The sequence below is a fragment of the Anopheles marshallii genome, chromosome 3 (genome assembly GCF_943734725.1).
Source record: "Anopheles marshallii chromosome 3, idAnoMarsDA_429_01, whole genome shotgun sequence".
In the NCBI taxonomy this organism is placed as follows: Eukaryota; Metazoa; Arthropoda; class Insecta; order Diptera; family Culicidae; genus Anopheles; species Anopheles marshallii.
The window spans coordinates 7,281,277-7,294,756 of NC_071327.1; the positions used below are offsets into that span (position 1 = coordinate 7,281,277).

At 44.8% G+C, this 13,480-nt stretch overlaps 2 protein-coding genes across 2 annotated transcripts; both read left to right on the forward strand.

Moving 5' to 3' along the window:
* The first annotated feature begins 2,054 nt into the window (after nucleotides 1–2,054).
* LOC128716349 (pupal cuticle protein 36-like) lies at nucleotides 2,055–5,198 on the forward strand. The gene is made up of 4 exons (XM_053811269.1): nucleotides 2,055–2,063; nucleotides 3,879–4,212; nucleotides 4,280–4,529; nucleotides 4,598–5,198. The coding sequence occupies exons 1-4, from the start codon at nucleotides 2,055–2,057 to the stop codon at nucleotides 5,196–5,198; spliced, it is 1,194 nt and encodes a 397-aa protein (XP_053667244.1).
* A 5,161-nt stretch (nucleotides 5,199–10,359) lies between these two features.
* Nucleotides 10,360–12,985, forward strand: LOC128715679 (endocuticle structural glycoprotein SgAbd-8-like). The gene is made up of 3 exons (XM_053810590.1): nucleotides 10,360–10,371; nucleotides 10,474–10,683; nucleotides 12,791–12,985. The coding sequence occupies exons 1-3, from the start codon at nucleotides 10,360–10,362 to the stop codon at nucleotides 12,983–12,985; spliced, it is 417 nt and encodes a 138-aa protein (XP_053666565.1).
* The last annotated feature ends 495 nt before the right edge of the window (nucleotides 12,986–13,480 follow it).

The following is a 13,480-nucleotide window of genomic DNA, read 5'->3' on the forward strand; positions in this document are numbered from 1 at the left end:
ATTTTCAGTGCACACACATCTATTTTTAAGTTAAATTTTACGGTGTGTCAATTGTCATTGTTGATGTATTAAAATTGAGCCCATTACTAACTGGAGATTGCATGTGTAATTTGTGGTATGCAGCACGACAACAGTAAATTAAATTTCAAATTTGAAATTTATTTTATTTGAAGTTATAAAATGTGTAAAATAAATAAATGAAAAAAAAACATTTTCAATTCACAGCATTTAGATAAAACTAAATCAACTAAATCGGTATTCTTAAAAAAAAACTTTAATTTCTATAAAATCTTACTTTTCAATTTTTCACATTTAAAAAAAATTATATTTTGTTTTCTACAAAAAAAAGTTGTAAGTGATACTTTACATTTAAGAGCAAACAAACTAATTTAATAACGTTAATATTGGAGTAAATTTTTCTGATCTGATGAAAATGACTATTTGCCGAATCATGAGAACAAATACTAGTGCTTTAAATTTGAATTCTTTGAGTAATTATATAAAATTTTTGACAATCAAATATTAAATCTGTTCACATAAATCCTTCCTATCCTAAATTGAATTCGCCTTACAAAACCTGCACGGCCACAAACAAACACAAATAGTATGTCCAGTTTCAGTCCCCTTGACGAATACCACCTGAGATCCTTACAATTTGCATAATTTTACGCTTTAGCATAATACTACACGATCACGAGATAATAATAAAAAAAAACAATCGATATTGCCTTGACAATTCGGGATCGCCTTTTTACCACCATAACATTATGTACGATCAATTGCGGCAGAAGCTACTCATCATGTCATTTACGCTAATCACCAGCAATGCCAAGGCGTTGATTACCGTAATCCCGAGCTAATGAGTACCCCGAACGTCACCGGCTTGGGAGGGCTGAGAATCGTTCTCACACCTGTAACGGTCACGGTGGCACACTGTGGCCACCTAATTGTGCTTGTTTGCAAACCCTCCCACCGGGGTTTTCGATACCAATTATGATTGTGGCTTGATTGGGAAACTGTTCGTGTGGTGTTATGCTCGTTCCCCAAAAAGGGTGTCGAAGATTCGCGCAACGGCAAGCCTGCGCGTCCTTCCACGCGAAGTACTTCTTCATTATCTTCACGCAAGCCCATCGAATCACGTTTACACACTGGAGTGGAGCCGAAAAAGAGCCCTCCACACATACACACACACATACACCGATTGGTTCCATTCGTTTGGGGGATGTTTATATTTAATTGATTGTAATGATAGCAAATAATCATCCTTGACTGTTAAAGGTCATCTCATCGTATCGAATGTTTAAATATTTTGCTAGAATAAGTTTTTGCGAACTAAATTGTGTTGTGATGAAACGATTGTATAAGTCTGTCAAGCACGGTTTTATGAAGATATCCAACCCGGTTAGGCGTTTGTTTTTGCGATTAAACACACTGATTAGGTTTGGACCGGGATCGCCACGAATGCCCATCCTCGGGGTCAAATCCATCCCCGGGGTTGCAGTTGTGCAGTTATGTTGATGGGGGAGGGAAGCAACGTTAAAGCATAACCCACCACCGACGACGATCGGTTGCCGGTCGGTTTTGGCACCGCAGATAAACCAGCGGGTGGTGAAAGGCACACATAATCCGATTGTCTTGCGGCTCGTAGTGTGCAACTGACGGTCGACCGAAACGGTAATGTTATTAAATTTGTATCTCTTTTCGATTTTTTCTTCTTCGGGCGATATGCTCTCCGATCGTTTTGTTGAGTAACTGCGATATTAAGCTGTAAAATTTTCTGATTAAACCGATTTTCTTCTCTCAGATGCAGGTTTACAGTGTGATCGTCCCTTCTGGGCAAATGTGTCCTGTTTTGTTTTTGTCAATTATAGAAACACAGATGCACTGCCAGCTCCGCAGAAAGGTCACATTATTCGATGTGTGTTGGTTGCTTCTCTGCACGATCCGTGCATGGTTTCCCTAGAGTTGATGGTTTCGACTATGGGAGAATCTTCAACTGTAGTCCTCCGTACATGTTTCGCAGAAGGGAGGTTCTTTAACAAGAGGTCAACATTATGTCTAATGTAAGCTACTGTAGCTATTGTTGCTGTATGCACTAAGGTGTGTCTAGTAGATATGTACTCTTTACGATGATCTATGGCTCTGTTGTACTGTTTCATGCATTAAGTTATATTTATTAACACTTATAAGCATGACTACTAGCTGTTGATAGTACACAAAATCAACTAAGCTGTCCACTGAATTTTATATAAAACATTACTAAGAGTTTGAAACAATTGTTTGTATTTATATCATCTATTTTTGCGCTGCGTTTATTCTAAATTTTCCATAAATTTTTTGCTTTAATGTTGTGCCATTGTTCAATATCTAATAATTCGATCATTATATTTTATAAAACTATTAATAATAAATTGGATAATTTTGATACAAAAAATCAAGGTTAAGGTTACAAGATAATTTCGTGATAAGAAAGTTCTTTGCTATTCATATTCAGTTTACCTCTGTATAATTATAAAAAAGTAGCCATATTTGGAAATATTGTTTAGCATATTTACCTTCAAGATGGCCGTACATGTCCCATACAAGCTAAAAACCCTAACCAGTTTGATTTCGCTGAAAGCCTTATAAAAAACAACTTCAGATCCTCAAGCAAAACACTAACAGTTTCAGTGTTTCTTGCTGTAAAACAATCGCACACCACAAAAGACAAACATATCTGTAACATAAAATGGTATGCTTCATCGTTCGGAAAGGCAACAATCGTTCTGATCATGTGAACATAATACCATTTTTATGACTTATTTGCATCACTTCGGACGATCGCTGTGTAAATGATCCAATTCGAAACAGAGCTCTCGTAGTATCTGGTTTCTTGGCAACAATCTTGGGGCGCTTATCGGAAGTTCCCACTTACAATAGTATTGCGCCCAACTGTAACGAAAGTGAGGCACTTTTGCAATTACCTCTATTGCTCGAAAGATTTGATTGAGGAATCAACTAACACACACATACACGAAATAGATGGTTTTTATTTGTTTTGGGATGTTCTTTTCCCATGCTCAGCTCGCGAGCAACGAGGTGTCACAGAACGTGGAAACCGAGGTAAAACATGAAAGGTTTATCAGTTAAGCGACCTGCACTACAACACTCCTGCCGTCCCGGTCCTAAGGGTAAGGTCGCCGATAATTATGTTGTGCTGTTCGCAGCGCACCACAATTTCGTCACCAAGCGTGACTTCCAGCATCAGTGTGCTGGAGGAGAAACAAACAGCAACGAAACAACAAGCAAAACAACAACAAAATCCTGCGTCCTCGTGGCGTGATTTCGAGCGTCTTCATTTCTCAATTCAATCGAAACATTCCGAATGGTGGTGGCGGTACTCTGTTTGCCATTTTGTGCCATTGCTCGGTTTCGTTTGCTGTCCTCGATCCGGGCTATGTGTGTTCGAGTTTTGCATCCGCAACCTCAACGGCCCATAGACGAGCACAATGTTGTGGTGCATGACTTACTGCACTCGAAGCACCACAAAGCGTTTTCCCCCGTAAAGATGGTACACTTTACTACTTGTGCAACTCGCGATTGACGCTGCAATACCATCCCGGTCGAGACCATTCTTGCGGTCCGATAAGAAAGCTCTAACGCGGAGAAGCCCCATTGGAGGCACAACAATGTTTGCATTGAAATCCACTCAAAGGCCTCGGCTGGTCGAGATGCTTTTATGATAATTTCGTGACCACTATACCGTGGGTTCGCAGCATAGATGCTCCAGTTTTAATGGGTCACTCGGTTGCGGCACCAGCACTGGTGTATCATTGCGAGAGCGTGCCCGGGCTAAGGTTATGGCCGATTGTATCTTCATTTCTGCACCCTCATTGTAGATACTGCTGGCGACGCTGGTGGCGGCGTGCTCGTGCGCCCGTCTGGACAACAACTATCTGCCACCGCCGGGTGCGGCTGCGGCTGGGGGTGGCCCAGGTCTGACGGCTCCCTCACCGGGTGGAGGTCCCCGTCCGGGTGGTCCGTCGGCTGGAGGGCCGGGTGGAGCGGGTGGCTTCGGTGGTCCCGGTACGGCACCGGGTGGTGGAGGCTTTGGAGGTGGTGCACCATCCGGTGCTGGATTCGGTGGAGCTGGTCCCAGTGCGGGTGGTTTCGGTGGAGCTGGTCCCAGTGCTGGTGGTTTCGGTGGTCAGGCACCCCGTCCCGGTGGAGTTGGTAAGTTCCTCTGCACACGAGTGGAAGCCATAATGGAACGAGTCTGATTCATTGCGTCCAATACCAGGAGGTGGCCCAGCAGGTGGTCGTCCAGGAACGCCTGCCCCGGCCTACGGACCTCCCTCCAGTGGGTTCGGTGGCGGTGCTCCGTCGTCCTTTGGCAGCGGAGCTGGAGCTCCCTCGGGTGGTTTCTCATCTGGTGGAAGCGGATTCGGCGGAGGATCTCCGGGTGCTGCACCAGCCGGACCAAGTCAACCACCGATCGAGATTATCTCTTACGAAAACATGAACAATGGCGATGGAACTTACAAATACAGGTGAGTATTTCCTGAACAGCAACAAATTCTGGTCACCCAATTAATGCAGGTCCTTACGTAACTTTCAGTTACGAAACGGCCAACGGTATTAAGGTACAGGAGCAGGGTGAGATCAAGAACAAGGGTTCCGAAAACGAGATCCCAAGCGTGCAGGGTTCCTATTCGTACACCGCCCCTGACGGACAGGTCATCACCGTGACGTACATCGCGGACGAGAACGGATTCCAGCCGCAGGGTGATCACCTTCCAACGCCACCCCCAATTCCGGAGGAGATCCAGAAGGGACTTGACGCGATCGCTGCTGCTCAGGCTGCCGGCACTGCAGTTGGCGGCCCTGGAGGTCCTAGCAGTGGAGCAGGATATCCTGGAGCTGGTGGCAAACCATCCCAAGGCTATCCGGGTTCGGTAACCGGATCGGGTGGATATCCTTCTGGGGCTGGTGCACCAGGCGCTACTGGTCCGGGCGCTCGTCCAGGCCAGGGAGGCTATCCGAGTGGGCCTGCTGGTGGATCTGCTGGCTATCCGGCGGCTGGAGGTCCGGCCGCTCCCGGTGGTCCCGCTGGCTATCCTTCCGGTGGTCCAGGAGTACCCGCTGCCCCACGTCCCAGCGCTCCCGGAAGACCATCGGGCAATGGGTCATTTAACCCACAGTCCGGTTATCAGTATTAAAATGCCACCATTACCACATTAAGGCCGCAAACGTCACATGCATTTAAGCAGAAAAGATACAAAAATAAGAGGCAGGAAGCAAACGGAAAGAGGTTCACTCGCTGTAAATAAGGTGAAATGGTGAACGGTTGTAATAAAAAGGAAAAGTGAAAACAAAAACCACCACGAGTACGGTACTGATGTATGCTTGCAAATAGTATGAATGGATACCGTTGCGGGAGGAGAACTGGTTTGTACTTGATCTTGAACTGAGCGAGCGCGAATGATGAAGGTCGTCGGAGTGAAAAGTGCAGTGCGATCTTTCTCGCGGAGATGAATGAACACCAAAAGCTCGATCGGTGTCGATCGATGTCGACTTTCTAGAGTCGACTTAAAAGCTTGACCAATCGGCTGGAAAAAAGCTCATCAAGGGTTACGCCTGGGTGATTTGCTTTGTGGTTAAGCGACAAACAAATTCGGTTGAATAACACTTTATTGGAATAAAGTTAATTATGTTATGAAAATTAAATTGTGGTCGACTTGTTAACCTCAATTTTACCCATCTTCTTCAACCTTCTTTAGCGGTAATATATTACATGAAACCGTTCCTCTTAAGTTGATCAAACTCAAACATAAATTATGACCGCGTCTATTTAATGTCATCACAACGCTCCTAATTGCCGTGCCACGTTTCGTACCAACCACGCCGATTGATTTATGTTCAGTGCTACCAGCACCGATCGGCAAAAAAAAATCCCTCCCATCAACAGAGGCGTGATGATAAAGTGTCTGAATAGAAGCTCACTTCACTTGCGGCTTGCAGACACACACACACATTATGTGACGGCATGAGCATAATTTGTACAAGTCAATTCTGAAGTACCATCCGTCGGATCATCGCATATTGGATCTAATCCGACGGATCAGTCGAAAAGTCGTGACAGATCGCCTGCAAGCCACACATCAATACACTTTGCGCATGAACCACGTGGTACTGAAAAAGGAAGACGCTCTGTTGACCCTCGGAATCCCATGACATCTTGCAACTCCACCGACGTTCTTCAGGACCCAAGCGCTTTCGATCACCGTGGCTTTGAAATGTCATCCGCATGTGGATTGTGTATGCTTTTGTTGATCGGAACTTATTGCCTGTAGAGATTACCGCCCGCCCCGACACAGAGTCGTGACACGGTGTACCGTGCCATGAAAATCTAGGGTAGGTCTCTGCAAAAGGAAACTCTTAAAGCACCCGATCGATCGGTGGCGGAAACTAACAGCGTAAAACTTTACGTTGAGCGATATTTATTAGGCATTCATTATCGCTTGCTCACTGTGCTTGCATTCGAGTGTAGCACCGTCGCATTGTTGGGAATCCTTATGAAGCAGTGTAGATTTATTTTAGGAGCCTTATTCTGGTACATGTAGCACCCGATAAGGAGTTTGAACACTTTGTTTATCGCTGTAAATATGACTTACTATACAGTTGCCAGCAAACATCGAATCATATTTTTTTAGCACAAACCTGATTAACCTTGAGTGAGTGATTACGTGATTTATGTAAGTAGTAGTTCAGTATAACTGACAATTCTGATACTTATGTCGGTTGTTTGCTGTAAACAAATACATTTCTCTTACCAAACGGAACGTTGATTTTGTCTCATCCATTAAGCGTAGGGCTACCGGTTTGATTTATTTAAATTCACTTTTTTCAATTACTTTAAATTGGATATTTCCACCGACCTAATTCCATGTGAGATATTTTCTAAGAAATTCAAACTCTTTCATCTACGTCATCATTTTACTGTAAACAAATTGTTACAAACAAAATAGTGAGATTAAAATCTTTTCCAGATAACATTAAGTCACAGTATATTAAGTAAGCAATGAAATGAATATTGCTCAAGTTAAGCACTTGCTGCTAGAATAAACATTGAAAAATGAACGCCTAAAGGTATGCAATACATTTTACATTTTGTCATTATTCCGATTAGAATTTGATCTCTCCCGAATGAATTGATAATTTATAATGCGGCCAGAACTTAAATACTTGTCGTTGTTGACTTTTCGTTGGACGCATCATTAATATAACCGTAACATGGTTGTCTATTTGATAAACACTCGCTACAAACTTCATAAAACCAAAAATTGTATGCATTCAGGCGTAAATCGAAAAAGCCATAGTTACACTCGCCATAATGGTCAAGTCCGCTCATAATGTAAACGGCTACTTTGATGAGATACCTCACGCATCATTGTTTCCACTACAACACACATTGGTAAGGCGTCTCCATTTACAACCACCCTGACACCAGTGGGCTTAAAATATGCAAAGTTCACGGGTGTAACATTCACCCCATTTCGCATAATTACTCTACCTTATCGTCTGTAATAACAGCACATCCTCACAAAACCCTCTCCCCGTGCACTACCCAACATAGGTCATCCCTGTGCGAACCGTTAATCCAGTTGCTGAAACTTTGGACATTTTTGTATTGCTTCTCTCTTCACAGCCTTAATCCGTTTTATGACTCGTCTGCCCTATGCCGTTCGCATTGTCGGACCTTTTACACGTCGAGCAGCTTAGCCGCATACCGTTTGCCAGTGCAAGCACTGTGAACAATTTCATTCATACCACGTACGTTTCGTTTCTTTCCAAATACATCGCGTCACACATGCGTTTTTGTGCCGCCTGTTGCATATTACAGTGGAGGAAACGAGGCGTTTCTTTATCAGCCAAATGCCTTTGAAGGTGTCAATTATGTTGAAGATAATAAATCAATTCTTGATTGTAGCAGTGTTAAGCTGTCGTATCTGTGTGGAGCGTAGACACGGACATCCCTGCAATGCCGCAGCAGAGCATTCCGCCGATCGGTAGTCGATGGTTCAAGCAACAATGATGATCATTTTCTGTTGACCATGGAGTACATGGAGTCGGCAAAATACACGCCTTCCAGAACTGTACGGCCTCCGCTTGCCACCGACAAGATGACATCCTTTAGTTCGTTGTTGTTTTTTTTTAAAGCAACCGCGTGTGTGCGACGATGGAGTCATGTGGGATTTTTATACCCCTGCATTGAGTCACAACTTCATAAGGTCATTCTGGTACCGGCCGGATCGGAACGAGTTCGAAGTTCGCAGATGTCCGGAGCATCTTCACAAACCGCACCGGAGCAAAACGCATGTTTACACCGCTTGTTCTTTGCAAAGCGATCGCGCAGACAAACGCTTTACTTGGCAGACTGGCAAAGGTGAAACTGGTTTCGTCCAATCGGCCCAGTGCGCGCATCTTCCTTGACATCTCCAGCCTCGATCGTTCGAAGCGGGCGTCGTGCTGTTTCGCTCATAACGTTTTGGGAACGGAACGGTCGTAATTGATAACTTGATTTCTGGCCCGGCCCGGCCCCGGCTACAGGCAGGCATCCGTTTTCGGTTGGAAGATTCTCGCATTCGCACACCGTTTGACTCGCTCCATGGAGTGCTACCGTTAGGAGCATTGGTTTTTTGAGCATACCGAAGGTGAGTCTAGTAGTCGGATGGAAACACCTATTTGGCATTAGAATTCCCCGACCGAACGAACGGAAGGCAATAATTTGTCGTACGCTGATGATGATGGTGATGTCTAACCGATGGTATTTCCCCATGAATGGACCGAATTGTATTCGCAACAAGGAAGGACAAATAAGGCCTCATCTTGGAAAACGTCCATTAGAATTCATCATTAATTTAGATATGAATGTTTTATATGGGATGGAACACAGGATTGTGCGAGAGCAGTGCGATAATCTTTTGTGACTTCATTTCAACAAACTAATGGTTTCCTGATGGCTAATCAATACTTGATTTTTGCTGAATTGTATTGCCTTGAAGTAAACTATCTGAAAATCTAGAAAGATAAGACAATTTTATAATTAAATAAAATTTATTAAAAAATTCAGTTTACAATGCATACAAAGAAATCGGTAAGTCAATATTTAAATATTAAAATTGACCAACAAAATGAAATGCGGCACGTAATTTTTAATTATTATCATTAATCTCCTCATAACCTAATTTTTATGCATGATAGTTTAAAGGTTATTGTAATAATGCCCTCAAAATAATAAAACAAAAACCGATAATGGTAATATTTTTACACCATCCCTACTACTGGACCGGTTACAACTTACCCCACTATGAACCCGTTATCATGGCACAAGCAGCCGAGATCATCCAAAATGAAAATAAAAGTGGCTTAACTTACCAGTGCCCTGCTCCCTTTACTACCTACTCACCGTTTCACTGCGTTGAGTGGCACCCGTTTGTATCGTTCAATCTGTCCCCTAGGTGCAACCCCCTTGACATCACAGCGAAGCGCCATGTCGGTCGGTATGGTGGGATACGGTACCGTGATGGCATCGGGTAGCGCCCTCTTTTCACGAGCTACGTACTCCAAACGACCTAAGCGATGACGCCGAAATGCCACGACCAGCCCCGGTGAGCATTTTAAAGCTGAAGAGAAACCCCGAAAACACGAGGTGGGAAAGATCATCTTCACCAGCTCCGTCCAGCTGCAGTTTGCTGTTGCTTTGGCCGGCTGCTTCATGAGCGGTGCGACTATGGTAATAATAACAATAATCAAGTACCTCCCAGTTCGCGTGCGACTACGGCAGAAGTTGGGGTTGGGGGGAAGCACAGTACAGGAGGACAGCAAGTGGAAGTGGTACGGTGTATGCGTGAATTTGGCATGGAGTTGTGGAAGAATTCGTGGTCAGTCGGGGTTGTGGGGGACCGGTCACTGTACGAGAGTGTGTACCCACAGTCACTGCGAAGATCACACTGCTAAAGGGACTCCGTTCGGGCAACTCCACAGCATCCCTGCCCTTGCACATCGCAGACATCACCAGCACCGGGTAGTGGAGGTATATCACTGCACGAACAGCGTCGATATTCGGCGGCGATCCTCGTGCCAGACAGCGTGCGGATATAAATATCTCCCACGAAGAAGCCTCCCATCGACAGAACGAAACGTCACCACGTCCGAGCAGGATCGCAGCCTTCGACGCCTTCAGCGTGTGCCTTAAGCGTGGCTCGTCAAACGGAGTGTGATATTACAGTACCGAATAGACAGTGAGTGTGTGAGCGAAAAATAAAACAGGATTAAACCATTGGAAAACCTACCCCGAAAACCCGAGAAAATAGTAGCATGAAAGTGATTGTAAGTTTTGTGCAGCAAAGGAAAACAATCGACCAGATCAAGATCAAGTGCATCGCAGTGTTTATGATTGGATTTTGCATATTTTTCCCCCTCCATGGTTAGATTATCGTCTGTGCGGTGCTGTTGGCGTTCGGTGGTAGTGATGTGGACTGTGCACCACAAGGATCGGCTACCGAGCCAATCCCCATCATTCGGCAGGAGCAGGAGGTGAATCCGGATGGTAGCTACAGCTGGAGTTACGAGACGGGCAATGGTATTGTGGCGGAGGAGCAAGGCTTTCTGAAAAATGCCGGAACCGAACAAGAAGCTCAGGTAAGATGAAAATGGGACATATTTCGGGCCTCAGTAGCCGGTCCCGGAATTCTTGAGGTTTTTGTGGTGCTAACAGATACAGATGATGAAGAACTTAACGAGCTTAATTTAAAAACTATAGGCATTTTTCCATTTAATATTCTTGAGCTCTAATCAAAGCTCAAAGTTCCAATGCTCCAAAAAGGATATCTATCTATTGGATTAATTATAAAATAATGCTCGTTAAGTAATATAGCAAATTTGGAAGTTTTTCTACATATTTAAAATTTATTTACACTTCTTTTTAGAGAAAAAAAAAATTCTTTGAAAAAGAACTTTGTCGGTTTGTTTGATCAATCTCTAAACAAGAAGCTGTGTAGCGAAATGGCAAAGAGATTGGACAAAAAATAATTCTCCTCGATAGTTTCGATTGACCAACACTCCCTGTTCTCCCTGTTCAAACATTTTACACTTAATAGTCACCTTTGATTGCATTCTCAAAGCAAACATCAAAAAAGGAGAGAAAACTAACTTTTGCACGACCTAGTTTCCCTGTTTTTGCTGGTAACGAAACCGGCGCCTTTATGTAAGACTTATCGGAAATTTGAAACGCACCACTGATTGCATCGATTAAAGCAAACCCGAAACCCGCGCCCTCAAAAGCGCTCACCAAAGCGCAATCCACCCTCAATTGCTCGCCGTCCATTAATCAAATCCGCTTTACGAAGCAAATATTTATAGTCTCCCATAGTTGCCCTGTGACCCGAACCCCGAAGAGTGCAAGCTCATCAGTGGAGGTGAACTTTTCTTTCTAACTCCCCCTAACTCCCTGCTGCCGCTCTCCTCTTGGCCGTGTGCGCTGGAATTTCTCGCTTGTTTGAGGCGCGTTCCTAGGTCACGGATGTCACTGCCAGCCCCGGGGGCGAAATGTATGGTGACGCTTTCACGGGTGACACGACACCCCATCAGCTGACATGCTTTTGACGAGCTAACCAAATGCAATGCCTTTGGCTGGACGGATTCCCTTTTCGATCGTGCAACACACAACCCAGACCCAATCGAAACAGGATCCAGATCCGTATGGTCGCACGGATTAGGGGTTGCTTCTGGTTGCGCAACGATCACCAGCCGTTTTCTTTCCTGAGCTCGTTATTGACCCGTCAGCGTGGATGAAGGCGCTGGGAAGGTGGGTCGGTGCAAAAATAAACGAAATAAACGACAGCAGCACTTCGGAAAAGGTTAATTGGCTTCCTTCTGTAAAGTGTTGCTAGGGGCTGCGTGGTGGGACCGCAAGATGGTGGGTGCGGGTGGGTTTTTTATTTAGGTTTTGTGTAACAGTTGCTGTCGTTTTAGTGTCAAATATTGGCCAAACAGTATTTTGATGATCCAAATTGCCACCCTGAGCCGGGAGGGCAATGATCTGCAACGCCCGAAGCGAACGATATGGTTCAATCGGGTTATGATATTTGGGCACCGGCCAATAAAAGCGATGTTGCAAATTTAGTGCAACAAGCTCGCGACGGCTTGTGACAATTTTTTTTTCTCATCGACAGCTGGTTTATGTTTTGTTTCCCATTTGCTAATTTCTATCAACTCGATTCTCATGCTAGATGATGAAACCATCGGTTGGACAAAATCTCACACTCCAGCAGCCAAGTCGATAGCCGAAAGCGTAAATCTGATATTTAATTGCACAATCTTGCCGGTGCAACTGAAACAGTTACCCGGGTTAAGATGGTCGGCATTTATCGCTGTCGATGAATTGCGAAAGCCTCTTTCGTTCCGTCGTCACATTTATTTACCAGCTATTGAATCGCTCGTACACACACGCGCTTCAATGGTACGAACAACGCAAAACCTCCGTCAAAGATCGATTGCAATTGCGTGGCATATCGCGAAGACAAGAACAACCCTCTTGAACCGGTACGATGCGTGCACCACGAGTGAGGATGAGTAATTAATTGATACTTTGTCGTCGGGCCTTTTGCCGATATCCAACGGTGTCGGCGCGCAATCCGAACCGGCGGCTCGTCCTTCGTACGTGAGCACGCCTAGTCCTGGTTCGGGAAGGTTAAATGGTGGCCAGGGTTCGTCGCTTGCCCACTAACCAACTTCTTCGTGTTTACAGGTCGCTCAAGGCGAGTATTCTTACACGGCACCGGACGGGCAGCTCATACGGGTGCAGTACATTGCGGACGAGAATGGGTTCCAGCCGCTCGGTGACCATCTGCCTACGCCCCCACCAATCCCACCGGCCATCCAGCGTGCGCTCGAGTACCTTGCCAGTCTGCCCCCGAGTGATGATGCTTCGCGGAGGTACTGATCGGGGAGGGGCGTTCCAAACTACAACTAGCACGTAAAACAGACTCATCAATCGCGTACAGAGTGTTAGCAGCAGGCACAGTGGAGATAAGGATTGAGAAATGTAATGCCCACCCAATACGATTGTACATTCACATACACCGAGGTATGTAAATAAATCATAACGTATTTTTTTTATTTATATCCAATAATCGTTTAGTTTTATTCGCTGCACGATGTATCCTCTCATAAAACGTTGTTGTACACAAATAAAAAGCGACAAGAAATTGCTAATCTTCGACCAAAACATGGCTTCATCATTATCAAGCAGCTCGTATCAATCGTCCGGTTCGGCGCGCTTGTGTTATCCTTCAACCGTGCCAAGCTTTTAACTAATTCCTGACACAGGCTTGATAGGCTTTCGGTTGCCCATCAAGCTAATCACACTCAGGTATCCTTTATTCGATTCGTGCGCGTGCTTCTAAGCGCGCTTGTGCAAGCTTCGTTCTCGCGTGGA

Coding starts and splice junctions, on each gene's coding strand:
- LOC128716349 (XM_053811269.1), top strand. Junction 4,213..4,279: donor ACCCCGTCCCGGTGGAGTTG/GTAAGTTCCTCT, acceptor GTCCAATACCAG/GAGGTGGCCCAGCAGGTGGT. Junction 4,530..4,597: donor GATGGAACTTACAAATACAG/GTGAGTATTTCC, acceptor CGTAACTTTCAG/TTACGAAACGGCCAACGGTA.
- LOC128715679 (XM_053810590.1), top strand. Junction 10,684..12,790: donor GAACCGAACAAGAAGCTCAG/GTAAGATGAAAA, acceptor TCGTGTTTACAG/GTCGCTCAAGGCGAGTATTC.